At 41.2% G+C, this 22,273-nt stretch overlaps 1 protein-coding gene across 4 annotated transcripts in view; it reads right to left on the reverse strand.

Moving 5' to 3' along the window:
- GRID2 (glutamate ionotropic receptor delta type subunit 2) overlaps nt 1–22,273 on the reverse strand; it is a 1,049,702-nt gene that overhangs the window by 199,516 nt on the left and 827,913 nt on the right. For all 4 annotated transcript variants that reach the window (XM_065596092.1, XM_008179090.4, XM_065596093.1 and 1 more), the window contains 2 exons: nt 21,483–21,584; nt 124–321 (listed from right to left, as the gene is read on the reverse strand). In XM_065596092.1, the coding sequence (XP_065452164.1) occupies nt 124–321; nt 21,483–21,584 (300 nt within the window). The remainder of the gene's footprint in view (nt 1–123; nt 322–21,482; nt 21,585–22,273) is intronic.

The following is a 22,273-nucleotide window of genomic DNA, read 5'->3' on the forward strand; positions in this document are numbered from 1 at the left end:
ACCATATAAAACACCACCACTGAGCCATCAAGGGTGGCACTTAATGATGCAACATCAATAAATAAGCTACATGCTTATGGGTCATTATACACCTTTAATTTAATAAATAATTAACCTCCTTACCTTAAATACTAGTTCTCCGATCAGTCCATTCCATGACCCATCCTCCTGTGGGCTTCCATACTTGTGATCTGGTGCAACATAAATTTCATATTTAAAGCCAAGGTAATTAGCTAAGGCTTCCAAGACATCTACTGAGAAACCCTGGTATTTCTTCGGTTTTCCCAGAACATTTTCGGACACCATCACAAATGGCTCCTCCTACATAGAGAGAAAGGTAGTAATATAACCAGTTATTGCACTGACTAAAAAGGAGGCTAAATTTTTTTTTAAATTATCAGGAAATTTTATTTTATGTTTTCAAGAAACTAGAAAATTAACTGTGGGTCTAATATTGCAGCTCTTACTCACAGTGAGTGATACCTTACTCTACTTAAATAGGACTAGCTATGAGTAAAGTGGCAAAATTAGACTCAGATACCCAGATTCTGATATCCTTACTCACAGTGAAATCATCCCATTGTAGTTACTCTGTGGTCTGTCCCATTTTAGTTAATGGGATGATTTGTGAAGTAAAGAATGTTGATAACGCCTAGAATTTTATTGAGAGTCTCATGTTATTTCTTTTTGAAAAACTAAGTTTTTAGCCCTCCTGTTTGGGAATTAGAAATTGAAAAAGTGAACTAAGTGCATCTTAAAGGCTCAAGAACCAGAAGACAAACAAACAGAACCCAAAATGTATTTACCAAAAAACCTCATGCTTTTGGGGGCCTCACAGATGATTTTTGAATGGTGGGGGCTGGCACCACTGAGTAAGATGCTATTGAACTGGAGTAAGGCATCACAGTCTGGTTCATATTATTTGCATCTTCAAAAGGTATTATATATAGAAAGAAGATTTCACACTTGTTTTAAAATGCATCTGTGCTTTTTATGTTTATATATCTTCAATAAATTATTATTTTGAAATAAGCTTTTGAATTACACTATACACTGTTAATGAGGTCTCATAGGCGCTGTTAAATATTATTTGCTGAAGATCTAGTTCTTGTAGATATTGTTAAAGTCATTGATTTGTTTCTGTTGTATATTTCAAAAATAAGTCAAAAAACTGTAATATCAAATGCCTCTCGGTACAGGATTCTTCTGTTTGTGCAATTTAATTTCAGTCCTGCACAGATATGCACACAGGATGACTACTCATAAACATGAAGGATTACACAGGGTTGTCATTTTCTATTGAGTACAAAAATCCGATACATCTGACAAATAAATGCCATCATTAATTAACATTGTAGGCTAAAACTGGACAAGAAGAAGCCACATACTTGAAAGACTAACATTTTTCTTGTCCTTCTCTTCCTTCACTGTCAGGGCCGGCTCTAGGTTTTTTGCCGCCCCATCAAAAAAAATTTTGGCTGCCCCCCACCCCAGCCCTGGGCTCCCCCCGCACCCCCTGCCGCCCCAACCCTGGGCTCTCCGCCCCCCCACACCAGTGCTGACTCCATCCACTCCCCCCTCGCCTCCAGCCAGTCTGGTGCTGGCAGGGTCAGGGAAAGCAGCGGGGCTCCCGGGCCCTGCCTCAGCCCAGGGTCCCTCCAGCCGGGGCTCCCGCCTCCAGGACTGTCCGGGACCTGTGAGGGCAGAGCTGGAGGACCACCCCGGCAGGGGGCTGAGGAGTCGGGGCAGGGCAGGGCAGCCCCAGAGGGAGCGGAGCCCCAGAGAGTGGGACGCGGGCCCCACACAGCAGCGCCCTGGGCACCGGTCCCCTCTATGGCCCTGCTGCTGCTCCTGGCCGCCCTGCCGCAGCCCCTGGGTGGCTTGGCCACTTTGCCCAGGCCCTACTGCGGTGCCGGGGGGTGGGCAGCCGCCCTGCAGGTCCTACAGGCGGCTCCGTGGGTCCCGCGGGGCAGCCCCCAGCCCAAATATCCCACGCTCGGAGCCTGCCCAGCCATACGGTGCCGGCGCTGCTCCCCGACGCGAACCGCAGCGCCTCCATGGCGCCCCCCGTGCTGCCCCAAGAAAAAAAAAAAAAAAAAAAAGGATGGCCGGAATGCCGCCCCTGAAAATGTGCCGCCCCAAGCATGTGCTTGGTTTGCTGGTGCCTGGAGCCGGCCCTGTCCACTGTGAACTGGAAACACCAGATTATCCATTTATAACATGACAAGACAAACTGGTTGACATTATTTTAAATGATTTCACCTAGCAGATACTAAATAGAATATTTTAAGAAGCAGGTGGGTTTGCCTCTGAAAACATGCAAATATTCAGCAAAGGATGTCTTTAGTATTTGACATTGGATTGGTGATTAGTTTGTCCATAGATAAGTCTTCCCAGTTAGTACCATTTTCTTTCATTTTTCACCAAGATCTGTAAGTGTGGTTTAGTTTTAAGTTAAGCCATGCCGCAATATAGTCTCTGCACTTCCAAGGTTAATTTTAACCAATATTTTTTACTTTCCTTTTCCCCTACATTATATTTTCTGTTGCATGTTTTTTCCACATTTTTGATAAAAGAAAAAGACAGCCAAAATCCTATTTCTGAGTACAAGAAAGTTTTGATTGCCACACAGCTAGCTAACGGGTGATTGATTTGGGAGTTCTCATCTGGGCTTTCATTTTGCTGATCATCTGAGAAAATATCTCCACTCTGCCTATCATCTCTCATTCACAATTGAGAGATTGTCTCCCACCTCTGATTAGCCAATGATGCCAGCTTCCATAGCCCACTTGTAAAATTTTCAAACAAGCACCTTCATGCTTTTTCTCATGCTGCCCCTCACATTTGAGTCCACTGCCTATTATGCTGACCAATATCATCTCATTGGTTCCTTGTATTCCCCCATCGATTTGTCTATATCCATCTGTTGTCTTGCATATAGTCTGTAAGCTCTTTGAGCTGGGACCAAGGCTGCATGCACCCAATTCTCTGTCACTCCCTGACCTCCTGCTCCTAGTGTTTGTAGCCCACAACTCTATGTAGAGGAAGGATCTTATTGCTCTGTGTGGATTTGTAATCCAAGTCCTAATGAAATATGTAGTGGTTTTGCCACACACAAAGGTAACTCTAAAAATGATGTTCCATATCTCCTTATTTGTTCAACTCTTTCAGTGATATCCAGATGAGATGTACTGCTAACATGTAAAAAGGGTTTGTTTAGTTTTTATTCCCCTCTGAAAACACAACCTGAATCTGAAAGTCAAGCTGCATTATCTTTTTGTATCTCACACATTGTCACCAGTAACGAAGATTCCGTTGTCAGATCTTAGCGGAGTATTTTGCACATTGCACAAGGTGGAAAATAATCCAGCTGTACTGGCTCAGAATTGTAATTTTGTCAATAACGTAAGTAGATATGACTCAAAGACACACAGAAGACAGATGTTTTGAATAAGGTGACATTTTTAGAGACTGTTGTCACTGCCCTGACTATAACTACATGTTAAGGACACTGTCAAACAAATAAGCACATGACCGGATTGTGTTGGCAAACCATTCTTTGGTGACTCTCGGGGGGAAGGAAGTGTTGACTTATTTGTCATGATATTACTATGCATCCGTCAGTCTCTATTGTTTTCTTTCAAATCACATGTACAATCATCCAAAATGATAGGGGGATGGCCTAGATGACCTTGAAGTCCCTTCCAGTCCTATGTTTTTATGATTCTAAAATCAGCCAGAAGAAATAAAAATGGAAAGCAATAACTGAACCCAATCCATTAAGTTATTTTCTAGAGATTGGGTCCAAAGATCATTAAAATAATTGAGACTAAGTCAATGAAGACCTGTTTGCCTATTAACGAAAACAAACTTTGAATTCTGATTTGCTGATCATTTGGATGACAGATTCCCTAAGCAGAAACACAAGTTAGAGGAATAAATAAATACTCCCCCTAAAACATGTGCAGTTTATCAATCTAAGGGCATTAGGCACAAAGTTCCTGCTTGTAGAATAGGGTGTTCCAGGAGTTGATAATTTTCATATTAGCAAGGATTTATTCACAACACTTGTTGGGTTATTAGATAATAGCTGCTCATAATTCTGAATTTGTATTCAATCAGCTTAAAAGCACCAGCTAATTGCTTAGCCGATTTTAAACAGCATTTAAAGTGTGCAGCTTTCACTATTAATTTTAATCTTTTATTAAACTAGGTAATATTCTTTGTTGGTGAGAGTCAAAAAGAAAAAAGGTGTCTAGTGTGTCAGATGGGTAACAAGATACAATCTCCTACATTGCTATGTGGAAAGATGTTCAGACGTGCACATTTTTCTTGATTATTAGGAAAGCAAAAGACGACCACTAAACAAACCCAAAACAAAACAAAACCCATCACTAACTTTCTTGTAATATGTTATGGGTACTCAAAAAAAATTCAAGAGAAAACAAAAATATTTCTTACATGTGGTTTTTGATTCCCTCCCCCAAAAATGCTGCTGTCTGAAACTACAGTAGTGGTTTTTTGATCCTGTGTTTAGAGAGGGAGAGTGACATTTCCCTAACAATATGTGAAAACAAAAAAGAGTGACCATTTTTATTCTTGAGAAAACAGGACAATTAATTTTTTTTTTAATTTCTCATGTGCTGAACAGGAACAATTAGGGGAATAAAAAGTGGGATTGTGTTAGGGTGGGAGACACAAACATGCATGCTAGGTACAGGAAAGAAGATTGAAGGTGGCAGGTAGGCAATGAAGCTTCCTGCAGGCTACAGTAAACCAAAAAAATCTTGACCCCGTTTTTCCATGGAAATAAGGGGGTCAGTCAGGCTACTGCGGGATGGACCACAAAGTGACTCTTTACTCAAGTCCTATTGAGCTGGTGAAGGGAAGAAGATGAGCCTCTGTGTCTCCCCCACTCAAGGACTGCAGGAATTACCTCTGCAGAGGGATTCAGTAACCCCCATAGAGCAGCTGGGGGGGATGCGGTGAAGAAAGAGGAGCCTGGGGAAGTAGGGGCTTACAGGGAGCCCTACAATCAATCAATACGATCACTTGTGAATGGGTGGATTGACTGGATCCCAGGGGTTCTGCTGCTCCCCCTTTACTTCAGTTGGCCTGTGATGGAGCTTCTTCTGCCTCAGTGGATCCCATAGCCACCTGACAGCTACAGGTCAGAATTTGATCCAACAAGATTAGCTGGAGAGAAGAGAAAATGAGAAGTGAATGTAAAGGGAAAGCTGGACAGTATTGCCACTATTTATATAGTTCCAGAGGAAAGGCATAGCTGTTTACAAACATAAGGCTAGGTCCTTGCACCCAGAGGATCTTACAGTCTAAGAACTTGACGATGAAAGATCCCAAGACCCTGTCAGGTAAGCACCTCTGGGGATCATGTGTAAAGTTAAATGCGTGATCAAGGCAGGTGATGGGGAAAGAAGAGATAACAAAAATATATTGGAGATGCGAACCCTGGAGAACATTTGCCTGCTTCACTTGGCTGTTGCTATAAAGTTTATTTAGTTATAGCTTTTCTATGGCATTCATCACCAAAGTATTAGAGCATCTCACTCTTCTGTGGGGTAGTGAAGTATCAAGCACATTTTACAGATGGGGAACCGAGGCAGAAAGAGATTATGTGACTTGGGCAACACAGAAGTGTGTGGCTGTGCTAGGAATTAAACCCAGATCTCCTGAAGGTGTGAGTCTTCTTAACCCATAAAATTTCTTTCCTTTTTTGTCATGTTTCAGTATTTAAAACATGTAAGTAAATCTATACTGTATTTAGGCACTAGTATGCCTAGTAGGTGGATTAGGAGTGGAAAGCAAGCATCATATGTGGGAGAAGGAAAAGGAGCGGAAGAGTGAGATTGCAAAATACAGCAGGTCAGGCATCATGAGGAGAAGGGGGAAAGGGACAAGTGAGTAAAAAGCCAATAAATTAGTTTAAGGGTAGAAATGGAAGCTGAGAAGTATCAGAGATTTTAACTTTACCTGACTAGGGGAAGCGAAATGATAGCAGAGCAATATAATAAGGGAGGTGAGCTATAAAGAGAGAGATGAAAGACAGAATTGAAAAAAAATTACCAAGGGCCAAGTTCTGCCTTCAGTTACACCCACACATTGGCTTTAGGGGGATTGCATTGGTGTAAACAGAATTTTCAGAAAATATGAAATAAGAGATATGGGGAATTTTCTCTAGATATGTCTGCCAGGCAGTTGGTTTTCTCAGTGTACGATACAGAGCTGATAATAAGGAAGGCAGTGAAGTCTAGTTAGAGCAGATGACTAGAAGTAAGGAAACCTGCATTCCATTCCTGACTTAACTGCTCATTTGCAATATGGCACTGGATTGGTCACTTACCTTCTCTGAACTTAGATTCCCCCACATGTAAATGGGGATAATAATACACAAATTTTCTAAAGTGTCGTGAGACTGTAGGATTAAGAGTGCTATGTATCGTTATTAATTCCTTTGAAGAAATTCCCACAAACATTCTGGATGGCCTTTAATGAGTACATTATAGGAAATAAAATGTCTTTGAAAAGTAGGAAATTCGTGGTACCAGTGTCTTTAAGGTCTTGAGAAATAAGATTACAATAAGTGGCCTATGTGAAATGACTTGGTAGTCTCAGTCCAGTTCACAGTGGACTAGTGTACAAACCATCACCACCCACTGGTTTCCTTGTTGGCAGACTCAGCAGAGAAACCGACATTTGAATGGGCATGGAAACCCAATTCCATTCTAATGCCAGAGGTGGACTTTCAAGTCTGAAGTTGAAGCTCACAAGGGAAAGTGAGCCAGAGAAGAGAAGCTGTGCTACATTGCTGCTTTCAGTGTGATGCTCACTCTACAGGGGGAAAAAAACCAACAACAACAGGATTTTGGTCTAAATGGCTGTCAAGCTGGCACCTCTCACAAATACCACATTCTCATAAAAAAATTAAAGATGATGAATGGACATTATTTTTCTACTTAGCTTATTCACATGTCACCAACAAGGATGGTCTTTTAAAATTAATCATAAAATAGCCTGAGCTTTTTCCAAGAAAACACCCCCTAGAAAGAAGGCTGTATAGAAATTAAACAGTGAACAAAAATATGTCAATTTGTACAACTGGAGAAAGAATCTCTAGGGGTTTACAACACATATTGAGGCTTGATTCTAAAACTGCAGATGGATGACCTTATGCGCTCCTGCTGTGTTTGGAAGAGAGTGGTGAGATTAGCTAATTAGGTGGGTGATTAGAATTCATAAAGCATATGAAAATGACCTCTGTCTACTCTTTATAATTTTCTGAACATACCAGATTATGATATTTTAATATTGACAATCTGAATTCATTACATGGGACTCCATCAAGGAGCATACGTTTTCCTTTCCTCTCTAGCAAAGATGAGGGGGAGAGAGGGCGGGAGAGAGAGAAATCAAGTGAAACAAGAAATGTAGTTCTGCCTTACACATACTTTCATGTTTTATAGCAGAGTGAGGTATGACACTTAGTCTGAACTCAGTACTGAACGTAATAAACAGCATGCAGGCACATTAAATGATTCATGCAGACTGAGCCTGGGGTTCAGTAATCACATGAGGCAAATATACACCATGATATTTGACAACTGCAGTCACCAGTAAACATCATGGAATTGCTCCCAAATGTGAAATTCTCACTCATTATTGGCTAGTTCAGCTCCATTCTTTTGGCTATTGGATGACCAAAGTAGCCATTACAACCGAGAGGAAGCAGTGAGAAAGGTCATAAACTACAGCCAAGCTATTTTTCAAACACAGGAGGCTACTTTCTTCTTGCTTGGTGCAATCACCTTTTCCTTGACTTTTTTAAAAGTTTGAGTTTTAAATTTTAATCACTTTGGACTTTATTCCCCTCTAGATTTCAGAGAGAAATTCAGCCCCAAAGATGTCTTTTCCTTGAGTGATTTATTGACCAGGGGTCCAGGGATTATACTTGGATAGGAACAGTTCAGCAGCTTGTTATTTTTAATTGAACAGCAAAAGTATATTACTTTATGTTAGAATCAATGGCTAAAATTTAATTGAAACATTTAATTTTCTCATTATAGATAATCCTCCCACTAGCAATGGTTACAGAAAAATAATTAAAAGACATATGTACACCCCCCCCCCCCATACTAAAAGTAATGGTCTGTCTCAAACCTATGAAAACAAAGACAATCACAGTTAAGTCTTATATGGTTTTTAGCACCCAATTTAGGACCTATATAACAACAGGCTGGATACAAAATCATTGTTTTAGGATCATCTGTACTACAAAGGGCCTGATCAGCAAATCAATTGCATTCACACAACTTCCATTGACTACTATTGACATGATCAGTCCCTAGAAGCTGAGATAGGTAAGATAAGAATGGAGTTTTACATTTGGTCCCTATTCAGGACAGCACTTCTTCATGTGCTTAAGGGCACATCTACACAGCAAGGGAAGGTGCGTTTGTTGCACAAGTAAGCATATCTGCACTAGCTTTAATCTAGCGAGCACGGGTAACAATAGTAGTGAATATACAGTGGCATGGAATTCAATGCAGGCTAGCAACCTGAGTTCATACGCAGGAGGATCCTCGGTGGACTTGGCAGGGGCAGCTGAACTGCATCGAAGCCCAGGCTGCCACGTCTTCACTACCACATTTACACACAGCAGCTAAATTAAAGCTAGTGCAGGTATGCCTACCCATGACACAATTACAACTCAATCTGCACTGTACATATACCCTAAAGCTCACTGACTTTAATGAAAGTTTTACCATTGACTTCAATAGGATTTGGACATGTGCTTAAATATCATATGCTTAAATAATGCTCTGAAACAGGGATGCTTTCCTGAATCGGAGGCTCTAACTGTAAACATCTGCCTTTTTATGGGTTTATTGCTACTCATGCAATTTCTTTGTCTAAAAAGTGTTTTTTTAAATAATTCTATTGTCTTACTACAGGACTGAGGTTTCCTTCATGGCACTATCATGCCAGTGTTATATTAAGATGCAGCAAAGCTGTGTGTATTGATTTTCATCCACAATAGTCATTTCTGAGCCATCATAGTAGATATGATAAAAATGTGCATTAAGACTAAACTATATCTGAAAGCTTTTAGAGTCAGCTTGCATATTATTCCTAATATGTTGCTGCAAATAATGCAATCTTGACTTCTGAAGCTGTACAGCATGCTTTATTCTGTACATGTACTACTAATATTAACATAGATGCTGCATATTATAGAAAGTAAAGAAAGACTTATGATAAGAATCATACTTTCAGGGTGTGATTTTCAGAAGCACTCAGCATAATTAGGTTCCTATTGAAGTCAATGGTAAAACTCTCATTAAGTTCAGTGGATGAAGAACTTGGCCAATCAACTTTTGAAAATCCCTCCTTAGTTTATGTACCCACTTCCCTCTGATAATCCCAAAATATGTTAAAATGATGGTCACACAATTATCCAAGTTTTAGAGATAGGAATGTAACTATTCTGGGTAGTCCCAGCAGTGTGAGAGCCACTGTTACCTCTCTGGCTGAGCAAGAGTGAGTTTTGCTGGCAATTTAGATTATGCATCAGCTTTCTGCCAGAACAGTCCTCCTTCCTCACCAGCAAATTCCTCAAGGCTGTCCCAGCCCAAACCTCGCGTAGCAGGTAACAATCAGTGAACTCCAGCCCCCCAGGTCCTTAGAGATGTTTCTCTGCAGTGCCCAGCCTCTATCACAGTGCATTAAGATATTAAGTTCACAGTTACTACTCCGTTAACCGGACAGTCTCTATGCAAAAGAATTAATGGACACAAATCTGACATCAGGAATCATAATACTCAAAAACCAGTGGGAGATCACTTTAACCTGTCTGGTCATTCAATGACAGACCTGTGGGTGGCTATTTTACAACAGAATAGCTTCAAAAACAGACTCCAATGAGAAACTGCTGAACTCGAATTGATATGCAAATTAGACACAATCAATTTAGGTTTGAATAAAGACTGGGAATGGCTCAGCCATTACAAACATTGAATCTATCTCCCCATGTAAGTACTCTCACACTTCTTATCAACCTGTCTGTACTGGGCTATCTTGATTATCACTTCAAAAGTGTTTTTCTCTTACTTAATTGACCTCTCAGAGTTGGTAAGACAACTCCCACGTGTTCATGCTCTCTATATGTGTGTGTATATTCTGACAAAGTTCCTCCTCTATTTTGGTGGGTCCTGTGCTTATTGGCGGATTTTCTTGCCTCAGAGATTCACCATGTGGGTTAGGGGACAGCCCACAGACCTTCCCCTCTGGAAGAACCCACAGTCCAGGTGAATTGGGAGGTTTGAGGGGAACCCGGGCCCGCCCTCTACTCTGGGTTCCAGCCCAGGGCCCTGGGGACTGCAGCTGTCTATAGTGCCTCCTGTAACAGCTGCATGACAGCTACAACTCCCTAGGCTACTTCCCCATGGCCTCCTCCAAACACCTTCCTTATTCTGACCACAGGATCTTCCTCCTGGTGTCTGATAATGCTTGTGCTCCTCAGTCCTCCAGCAGCATACTCTCTCACTCTCAGCTCCTTGCACCTCTTGCTCCCAGCTCCTCACACTTGCAACACAAACTGAAGTGAGCTCCTTTTTAAAACCCAGGTGCCCTGATTAGCCTGCCTTAATTGATTCTAGCAGCTCCTTCTTAATTGGCTCCAGATGTCCTAATTAGCCTACCTGCCTTAACTGGTTCTAGCAGGTTCCTGATTACTCTAGTGCAGCCCCTGCTCTGGTCACTCAGGGAACAGAAAACTACTCATCCAGTGACCAGTATATTTGCCCTCTACCAGACTCCTGTACCTCACTGGTCTGGGTCTGTCACAATATATATCTCCTCAATATATGTTCCATTCTATGCATCCGAAGAAGTGGGATGTAGCCCACGAAAGCTTATGCTCAAATAAATTTGTTAGTCTCTAAGATGCCACAAGTACTCCTGTTCTTTTTGCGGATACAGACTAACACAGCTGCTATTCTGAAATACTCCGTTAAAGAGTTTATTAACTTAACTGGGGTAAATGGAGATATCCTATCCCCTAGAACTGGAAGGGATCTTGAAAGGTCATTGAGTCCAGACCCCTGCCTTCGCTAGCAGGACCAAGTACTGATTTTGCCCCAGATCCCTAAGTGGCCCCCTTAAGGATTGAACTCCCAACCCTGTGTTTAGCAGGCCAATGCTCAAACCACTGAGCTATCCCTCCCCTCTCTCCAAACACAGCACTGAATTGGTTTATAATAAAAGCAAAACAAGTCTATTAAGAAAAGAACGTAGATTAAGTGATACCACATAACAGAAATAAAGATAGAGAGCAAATAAAAGTGAAAACAAGCATCTAAACGTCTAAAACAATCTAGCAATATAAAGTCTTTGCTCAAGATGGTTTCTTTTACCCATAGTCTCCTTTCCACCTTTTTACTGGCCAGCCTGGCCAGGACCAATCACAGAGATCAAATCGCTTGCTTTCGTTGTGTCCTGAGGTGAAGGATAAAGATGGAGTCTCGCTCTGTTCCTTATATCCCCGAAGGGAAATCTTTGTCTTACTAGTTAGGTAGGTCTCCTGGGATTCAATCTCCTGTGTCTCCCTGGGGTGCAGGACCCATGTTAAGTCTCTGTCTTTCGAGTTCAGGAACAGGATAACCCCCACCGGGGTTTATTTTGATTGTTATGTTTACTGCCAATATGTAAATGGAGATAAATGCACATTCCTTTGTCTAGGACAGACCTGTTTATCATCATATTAATAATCAGCCTGTTATTAGCTTTCATATGATACCTCACAAGGCATATTCTATACAATTACCATTGCAGTAGTGTGCAAGGTGTGAATACAGGCGTGCATAGGGTCACAAGGGAAACTGATGCAAAGTGGAGTGACTTGCCTCCAAGTGACAAAACTAGTAAGTAGCTGGGTTAGAAACTGACTCACATCTTCCAATTCCCATTCTCCTTTTCTATGGATGGTAGCTCATTTATAGTGTCTGAGTATGTCATTATATAGGCCTAAATAATTCAGGCTTTTTAATATAGTGGACACAGGTTTTTTTTAAAACAACTTTTCTATCAATAGATAAGGTATGACTGATTTGAGCAGATCTTCCCTAAAGGAAGACTGTCCAGTGATTATGGCACTAGCCTAGGACTTGAGACGGGAAGCTTCAATTCCCTGTACTTCCACAGACTTCCTGTGTGACCTTGGGAAAGTCAGTCTCCCACCTGCAAAATGGGGATAACGGCACTTCTCTATCTCACATGGGTACTGTAAGGATAAACACATTAGAGACTGTGAAATCCTCAGGTAATGGGGGCCATATAAATATAAGCAATATCTATAATAGGAAATACTGCTATAACTAGTAATACTTTGCTTACCTGTAAAAAGGTAAAGTAAGCTTTGCTACTGCAGCCATTGCGCCAATAGATATTTAATTCTAAAAGATATAGCCTTTTTTAGTGCAACAGATACTCAATCCTGCCATTCTATATGCCTACTGCTCTATTATCCTTCTTAAATTATAAATTGCCAAACCCTATTTTTCTAAATATATACAATCAGATAATACATTCATAAAAAAGGTAGTTTATACTTGATCTCCTAAATGTCCTGCCATCCTCTGAACCTGATATTTGGATTCCAGTTTCCAGGTAGGAAAAGCAGCAAGGTCAGAGAAAACTCCATTCCAGCAGACTGTCTCTTAAGAGGTAGTGAATCTCATAATGTGTATTTCATACAGAATGACAGCGTCCATCTCAAGGACTGGTGTAACTAGAAAGAATAGCAAACAGCCAGCTCATTGTATCATGTATCAATCTTCATGATGTGTTTATTTCACTGGTGGATGAATAAAATCATCTACCAGTGTCAATATAAATTACAGACATTTCACTGAACGTTTTTCTCCCTGTGTTTGGATAAAAAAAAAAATCTTCCTGTCCAATCTTCTAAAATGGACATGAACAGCTGAGAGAGAAACATCAAGAAAAGTGGGGATTTGTTGCTACCTTGGGAATTTTGTATTTTTCACAACTAAAAGATGAAGAATCGGCCAAGACAATTTTTAAAACCCCTCTAAAATATTTCCAAAATAGTTCTTCTGCAACATACGTATATACAGATTGTGTGACGGTGTGACATAGTGTGTGTAGTCTGTCAGGACATTGTTACGTAGCTTTCCTAATGACTGAAGAGCTTTCTGTATCCTGTTTGTGATCTTTGTCAAGAGATCCATCATTGGAGATGTTGCTGCCAAGACAAGTAAAACTGTCAACTTGCTTTAGTTGGATTCCACGAATGGATATGCTAGAGGATATAGCACGGAGCGGTGAAGATGATTGGTGCAACACCAGTTTTCTCCAGGCTGATTGTGAGGCCAAACAATTTTGATGCTTCAGCCAAGTGATCTATGATGCATTGGAGATCTCCCTCCGTGTGTGCTAGGAGGGCACAACCATCCGCAAAGAGTGCTTCTCTTATTAGTAGTTCTGTTACTTTTGTTTTTGCTTTAAGCCTTGCAAGATTGAAGACTGAGCCGTCATGTCTGTATCTGATATATAGGACTCTGTTGAGCCCATTTGTAGCACGGTTGAGAACTTGGGTGAAGAAGCGGTTGAACAGTACAGGGGCAAGGACACAGTCTTGTTTGACTCCCTTTGAAATGGGAAAGGAGTCAGTGAGATCTCCATTTAAAAGTACCTGGCCTTGCATCCCCTCATGAAATAAACAAATTATCTACCAGTTTTGGTGGGCAACCAAGTTTGCGGATGACATAGTATAAAGGTTTTTATTGGCACTTGTTTGGGTTATCAACATAACAGACTTGTTGCTTTCATGCCATCCCAAACTCATGCACTGAAAACCTTTGTACCACGCCATCAAATAATCCATACATTCCCCCCATGCACACACTTCACTATCTTTTGACTAATAGATGTATATTACAATTACAGAACATGTTTGAGAGAGGCCTCACCCCTACCACACTTCTACTACAAGCAGTATCATCAATTCATAGTGGTGTGTGATTGCCAGTCATGCTGATAACATGCATATACCACTCAACTTGTGTTTCGTAAATGCCGTAAATATCTTAAAAAAATAAACATTTCTAAATGTTTTAGGCACCAAACCCACATGTGTTTAGAAGGTACATGGGGGCACGGTGAGCAAGGACGAAGGGAGGTGCATGTGGGAATGAAAGTGGATGTGGATAGAGGGCAGCATTTTATGGAGAGACCATGGAGAAAAAAAGAAGGGTTTCGCCAACAGGGGGGACTGAATGGGAAAAGTGTGTGTGTATGTGGGGCGGGGGGGGGAACACAGCAGCTTTTCTGCTTTTATTATAGAATACTGTAATAATTATAATAAAAAAATTATCCCAATCTCCCTAAAGCATCCAGCATTTTTTCTTGCTCCATTGCTCTTTGTTTCAGATTCCTTCATTGTTTTTGCCCATGATTTCTCACTCTACATCATTTCTCATTGTTTGTTCTCCTAGGTATGCTTAAATACTTGATTATTTCTTCTTTTTATACTTCTTTGAAGGAACTTTTGTTATTTTGTGTAACTCGGTGGTGGAGGTCAAATCCTGAAGATAGTCTCAGCTTTTGAAACAGGGACATGGCTTCCTACCTTACTGTTTTCTTTTCTCTGTCTGAATGCCACACATTTAAAAAAAATAAAAAATTATAAATGTTTTATGCGCCAAACCTGCAAGTGCAAAAAGGTGCCTGAAAAGGTGGACTATCTGCCATTATCTTATCCATGAAAGCATTGACTACAAGGATTTTAAAAATCTGCATCATGTACATTTCTGTGTTTAATCCTGTGAAACAAGTACCGTACTCTCTCACACCTAATGATATTCTCCAAGATGTGGATTATAAATTTTGCTACCCTGATCCCAGGGCTGGCTCCAGGCACCAGCCCACCAAGCATGTGCTTGGGGCGGCACCTGGAGGGGACGGCCAGGCGCCACGCTCCGGCCCAAGAGCGGGCCTGAGACTGGGCCTCGCCGCCCTCCCCCTGGCGCTCTGGCCGCCGGGGAGAGCGGAGCCGCAGTGGGCTCCCCGCCCTCTTCTCGGCGCTCCGGCCGCCAGGGAGAGCGGAGCCGCGGCGGGCTCGCCGCCCTCCCCCCAGCGCTCCGGCATATAGAAGGTGAACCACCATCAACAGTGCCACCTAATGGTCAGGGATGTATGGCAGGTCATCTCCCCATTGTAAATATAGTCCTGTCCTTCGGTGCCCCCCAAGGGATTCCAATCCTTTCCTTTAGCCCAGGGACTTGGGATCTGGGCCTTCCCAGGCTGGGTTCTCCCCCAGGGTGAAGGCTCCTGTTGTGGTCATCATGTCTTCTTGGAGTGGGTAGAGGAGCCCAGGCTCACTCTCTCCACTGGGCTCCAGTCCAGAGCCCAATGGTGGACAGCTACGCTCTGCATCTTGGGGTGCTATGCAGCTGCCCCCCTAAACCACTTCCTACCCAAGTCTCCCTCTTCCCACAGAGTAGCTCAAAGAATCTCAAATAAAGTCTCTGACCTGCACACTCAGTCACCAGCCTCTCCTTTGTAGGTTTGCTCAGGTCTGCATTGTCTGGTCTCGGGCAATGAGCTCCTTGGCAGCACTTCCACCCCCAGAGCTCAGAGCAGTGCTCTGCTCTCCCCTTCCACTGTCTGCCCCCCTCTGAGGTGCTCCACTTCCTGTTTTAAGCCCTGTTTCCAGCTTGTGCAGGCTTTACAGGTAGGCCACCTGGGCCCAGAGCTGTTCTTTAACCCCTTGCCCTCCAGTATGGGATTTGTACACGCTATCACAAGTCACTACTGTGGCTTTTCTCCATAATAAAACACAAAAGGTGAAATCCTGCCTCTTTTGAAGTCAATGACAAAACTCCCATTGATTTCAGTGGAGCCAGGATTTCATCCAAAGAACTTGCCTCAAAAGGAAAATGTTATTAGAGTACACTGCATAGTAGAGCCCTGCACGGGACTATTTTTTAATCCCAGTCCTACCCGCTCCCGCTATTATGGCAGTGGGTCCTGTGGGACCCACAGATCCCAATCCAGCCATAGGGCTCTACATTAGTCCTACATAGAGCTCTGCTGCATAGTGACAGAAACACATTCAGACAAATAGATTTGTATCTGCATCAATACTTTCTATGATGAGTATATCATGTGGGGGAAGAGATTATTAGATGGGTGGAGGAGTAATGGGGTACTTGTAGCTCTGTTGCTTGATAACCTCTATATTTTAGGAATTTGTCCTAATTATAAATAATTTTCAGAATGATACTTTATGAACAAAAAGAGGACTGTCTGGGTGCATTTTTATAAACCTTGCACTTGCAATTACATTTGCATATTCCACTATCTTCCCCGTCTTTAATCTAATCTTCTCCTAATCCATGAGCCCTCTCAGGAGAACCTTCTAATTATGATTGTTTTATCTACATGTAATCACTTCATCTTTTTTCTGGTTTATTAGTCATAAAAACTGCATGTGCAAATGGGAGAATAATGAGACCGGGTATTATTAGCCATATCCGAGTAACTTTAACTGGTTCTAAGGTGGAACTATTCTTTTTTGTAATATTTCCTAAATATTTCTCTTTCTCTGCATGGATAAAGATTTTATTCGCTGGATGAGACAGAAATCAGCAAAAATTTATTTGTCCCCACCTCACAACAGGGTTTTTAATTTCATAAGTGCAGTTTGGTCTTGATGTTGAAATCTGTGAAGTTCTGCCAAAAATCTATGACAATTAACCCCCTCCTCCCTTCCCCCCCAAAACCTTAACACAATAAAAATGGAAGAGAGGGAAGACTCATCCAGAAGGAGGTGAGATTCATTCTTAGATTTATAGCCAGAATGGACCACTGTGATCCTCTAGGACATCCTCCACAACACGGGCCACAGAACTTCCCTGAATTAATTCCTAGAACTGGAGTATATCTTTTACAAAAACATCAAATTTTGATTTAAACATTTCTAGTGATGGAGAATCTACCACAACCCTTGGTAACTTGTTCTAATAGTTAACTATCCTCATTGTTAAAAATTTACCTTATTTCTAGTCAGAATTTGTCAAACTTCAACTTCTAGCCACTTGAACTTTTTAAGCCTATTCAATCTTAGAATCACATCTCGTGTCTAAGCTCCTGAAAGACAGCAAACTGTCCTATTGTCTGCTTGTCTTGCAGAATGTTCTTTTCATTCTTCTTAGCATAGAATCCCTGACAAGGATTCTCTGCCTCCCTGGGACAACTGGAGATCTCTTCGTGGGCATATTTGTTTTGTTTATAGCTTGGGCTGAGCAGCGACCCACAAGTGTGTTCTGCACACCTTTCCATTCCATTCAACCAGCTAGATCTTCAGAGATTCCTTCCATAGTTCCCACACTGAGGACCTGGTAATGACTGGAAACCTCTAGCTGTGTGAGAAGCTCGTAGCTACAGGTTTTCTTCTCTTTGGTAGTCACAGTACGCCCATTCCTTATCTGCTTCTGGCTGTGTAGATCATCATCTCATCCTTTTGCCTCTGGTGGTTATCAATTGCCAAGCCTCCTCTCTCATTTCCTCTATCTGTTTCCTTGGTGGCCAGTTCATTTCTTTCTTTGAACCTGAGGTAGTGAGGTTTCCAAAATCTGCTCATCCAAGAACTCCTTAGATTCTCCACAGTATCTACTCCACTCCAACAACCCTTTTTTACAGCATAGTCACAACTTGTACTTCATACTCAGGAAGTCCCTTTCTCTGGCTTCAGTCAGGAAACAGAACATTGCACATCTGTTGCAAGTCACAACCACTGTTCCATCACTAGATCATGGTATCATGCATTGTACTGTTCGTAGAAAGCTAGCCTCTGACATTCCTCCTCTAAACCCCCTCCAAAACTTGCATTTGACACTACTGTGAGATAGTGGAATCACTGAAATCAAAGTTTAAAAGGAAAAACAACACTCCAGAGGGATTTAAGGCAACTCATTGACTTCAGTAGGACTACCCAAGTACTTAAACTTAAGAATGTGTTTTAGTTCTTTGCTGGATCAGGACCAAGATGCTCAGAACCTGGCAGGTCTGAGTGCTAAGATCATTAACCACTGACAACTTAAATAAGTTCCACACCACTATTTATAACCTTTGCTGCTTGAAACACCCTTGAGAGGAGTGAGAGAGAGAGTGAGCAAAGGAGTTTCCTCCTTTCAGATGAAGTGCGCGGGTGAAATCCTGCCCTTAGTGAATTCAATAGCTCAACTCTCAGAGTATGCCTACATTGCAATAAAATACCTGTGGCTGGCCTGTGTCAGCTGACTCAGACTCGCAGGGCTTGGACTACAGAGTTATAAAATTGCAGTTTAGCTGTTCGGACTCAGGCTGGAGCCTGGGCTCTGTGACCCTCTCCCCATGTGGGGTCCCAGAGCCCAGGCTCCCGCCTGAGCCTAAATGCCTACACTACAATTTATAGCCCTGCAGTCCGAGTCCTGCAGCTGACCTGGGCAAATGCAAGTGTTTTATTGCATTGTAGACATGTCCTCACTGACTTCAACAGCACCAAGACTTCACTCCAGGTGACAAATACAAAATTATACTTCTGCCCCAGAAAGAAAATATCATAGCCAAAAGAGAGACTTTTATAGATTATCAAGACTTGGTTCTGCTTAAGAGCTCTTCATTGACAGCAAAGACACAATATTTTGCCAATAACTGTGACTTAACATGCTTGCTCAATTTCTGGCACCTCGCACTTGTTCTTACAAACCCCAGAATATTATACCAACACACCCTTCCTTCCCATAAAAGCTAACATTTTTGTATCATTGTTATTAGTCACGCCCAATAAATGATGTAAACCAAAGATATTAATTGAGCTGAACCATGCTAAAATTAGTAACAAGCAACAGCCATGCCTGTAAACTAGAGCAATATACGTGTGTGTGTGTGTGTGTGTGTGTGTGTGTGTGTGTGTGAGAGAGAGAATATGACAGATGAATTTTAATTCCCAGACACAATCAAGGCCAGATCCTGTGAAACTTTGCTTGCTCAAGCATATCCACTGGCACACAACAGTAAAACTTTGCAGGACCAGGCCCTAAATTTATAATGTCATCAATACAATTGGCAGCAACAACAGTAATTAGTCAAGCACTAAGTTAGAGGAGGTAAGAGACGATGATAGAATACTAGCACAATTGCCATTACTGCATTTTCCATCTCTTCTGCCCTCCTTCAGTTTTCCATTTTGTTGTCTGATTGATTTTTTTATCTTTTCTTTTCTACACCAAACTTTTGTATGTGAGTGGGAAATAATTATATAAGAATGCCCTTTCCACCTCTTATGAATTCTAGAATTCAAGCAAAAATGGACCCATCAGCATAACTCATGTTTATCATCCAAACAGATAAAATATTTAATTTATTTCAATCAGAGTTGCAGATTCCTACCACCTCTGAAAATGAAGTCCCTATTTAGGTGCCCAACTTTAGGCACCCAACTTAGAAAATATGTGCTTTGGTGTATAAAATATAATGAGCCTTAGCTGGTACTCTGGGTCACAGACAGCTTTGCAAGACTCGAACCATCAGACTGCACTGACCAAGCATGCAAAGCCTTACTAATTGCTTAAAAGACAGAGGAAAGTCTTACTGTATAAAGGCAATGGGGATCATTTGTGTCTTCCTCATCCACTGCCTCTAGTTCATAGTCTTCATATAGAGAGAGACGCAGTTAACAAAACGAGGGACTAATCAATTTGCATGATGGCACAATTTAAATACTACCAAGTTGCAGTTGTGTTTGGAAACACATTGCTTTAAAAATAACAAACACAAAATAGAAATTGCCCCCTGGATGCAAATATCAGCCAATGGTCTTTGTTTGTGTGGGGACTGTGGAGACGGAACTAAATCTTCCATGTGATGTGTTGCTGAACTTTAAATATCCTTCTTTTTTGGCTTATACAAAACTATCAGTGTGAGTAATTACTCTTTTTTCCACACTAGTGTCTAAGTTGCTAAATGTTCATAATATAATTGTTTGACATAAGAATGCTCCCTGGCAAGCTAACTAAAATGCTAACTAGGGATGAAAAAAAGACAAGATACTCATTTGAATTTCTTTTGATAGAGAATGTTCGCTGAACATTTCTGTTGCAAGAAAATTATGTTGAATCAATTTAAGTTTATACCAAGCAAAGTACAAAGGCCATCCATTGCTGTTGTGATACTACTTTGAGGAATATCCAATTAGCATCAAAGTATAAAACATATAAATACTGCTTTGTCTTTTTAGATCTATTCATTCTATTTTTTTTAAACCATGGTCGGATATAAACAAAGCAGATAATAGTAAAAGCAGATGGGACTACCGTATTTATAGTATCTTCTAAAGGCTAGATTTTAACCAGTCATGGGATAAAACCCCAAAAAGCAAAATTTGTGTTTTAATTGTACCCCTAACTCCCTGATATCACCCTCTAGCTTAGCCCCACTGAATTTTTTTCTGTACAAGGCAACATCTACAAGGGAAATAACAGAAACCCACCCCTGTATCTTCATTTATAAATAAGTGTCCAAATCCTCACTCATGACCAAGAAGTGGGTACAACTAGGAGGAGGTAGTGACTACAAAGGTGGCTTAAAATAACCTTTGTACTTGCCCTGAATCTTGACTGAGTCTTTGTTGGGCCAGTCCCAGCTTTGAATGGCCACACTAGGTTGAAACATCTCAGGCAGAGAACACTGCTCACACCCCCTTTTCCCAGGTCAACTCTTCTATTCAAGTGGCGAGGAGGGTGCGGGGTACAGAAGCCTCTATGCGGGCTCTGTGCCACCAAATTGTCTCCCTATTTGGGTATGACCCCTCCTTGGCCAGCTTCAGGCCTTCCTTTGATCCAGCAGCCTGACATGCAGTGGCCACTGCACAGGGGAGAATTTGGCCCAGGGAACCCTGAGAGGAAGGTTATTTCACTGAATTAACATAATTCACCCTAAGCCAATCTTTAATATTTTCCTGAGTGCAGTAATTTGTGTCAAACTGCACTCAGTTTGGCACAGTAATTGAAAGGCAGCTATATCTTATGCATCATTTGGAGTTTTAGCTAGGAAATCTTAGCTGGCAGGCAAGATTGTGTTGCTCTTTTGAGTTAACACAGGTTGATTGAATAACCTACTATGTGTATGTGCCTATGGAAGAAACAGTATTTAATGTCTTTAATTCCAACTTTCAAATGAACTTTATTGATAAAATAATTATTTTGTGGAAAATTCCCATTGATCCAGTATTGACAAGGAGAAACTCAATTCTGTGACAGTTGACTATGTTTCAGTTTCTTTTTAAACTTTGTAATTTATTTTCAAAATCCGTTTTAGTCATCTTTAGTCAATAACCTATTAGTGGAAAGCAAAAAGGAGAAAAGTAGCATTTCTCTAAATGGAAAACACTCAGAATCTCTTACCAGCACAGTCACCACACGCAGAACCACCCCACGCATGTTATTCTCCAGTTTTCTGTCTGTTAGTGACCCATTCAGACCAGTGAGAGGATTCCAGCAGCCAAGCTGAAAAATAAAATACAATTTGTCACCTCATTGTCCATAACATTTTGTCAGTCATTCCTGTTATGGAGCTTTAAATGGGAGCAACAGAAAACCTTCCAGAAAAAATGGGATGGAAAGTCAAAAGGGGGTTTGCCCAGAGATTCATTTTTAAAATGCAAATTCGGAATATCAGTTTCTGCTTTTAAATACCACGTGCAGTGTATGACATCATCCAGGGCAGTGGAGGATATTCATTGCTTTAGAAGGGTGAGGACTTCTGAATTAATAATTTAAAATGTGAGATGACTATAACAATACCTACACCTCACTTCCAGTGATACACTAATTGGGAAAATAGTAGTCAACATAATTCTAGCATGTCATTTGCTCCAGCACATGTTTTCTAGTGGAACTTTGAGAAAAAGAGTTACATTAGCTTTAATTAAACCGCATATTGTTCATTGATAAAGAAACGGTTACCATATTTAACTAAGCTAAAAGTCTCATTTAAAGGTGATTGAGGGAAAGATCATCTGACGGGAAAACTATAGTGTCCATGGAGGATCTGTAATAGATGATGCAGAAAAAGAAAGAATATTTGTTTACTTTGTATAAATAATTAAATATTCATTAGATATTAATGCCCTTCTCCTTGGGATTTCCATTGGCTAGCTTAAGCTTCTGAGAATCCCTTTCTTAGGTGCCTCTTT

This window comes from Chrysemys picta, chromosome 5, assembly GCF_011386835.1.
Source record: "Chrysemys picta bellii isolate R12L10 chromosome 5, ASM1138683v2, whole genome shotgun sequence".
Lineage (NCBI taxonomy): Eukaryota > Metazoa > Chordata > Testudines > Emydidae > Chrysemys > Chrysemys picta.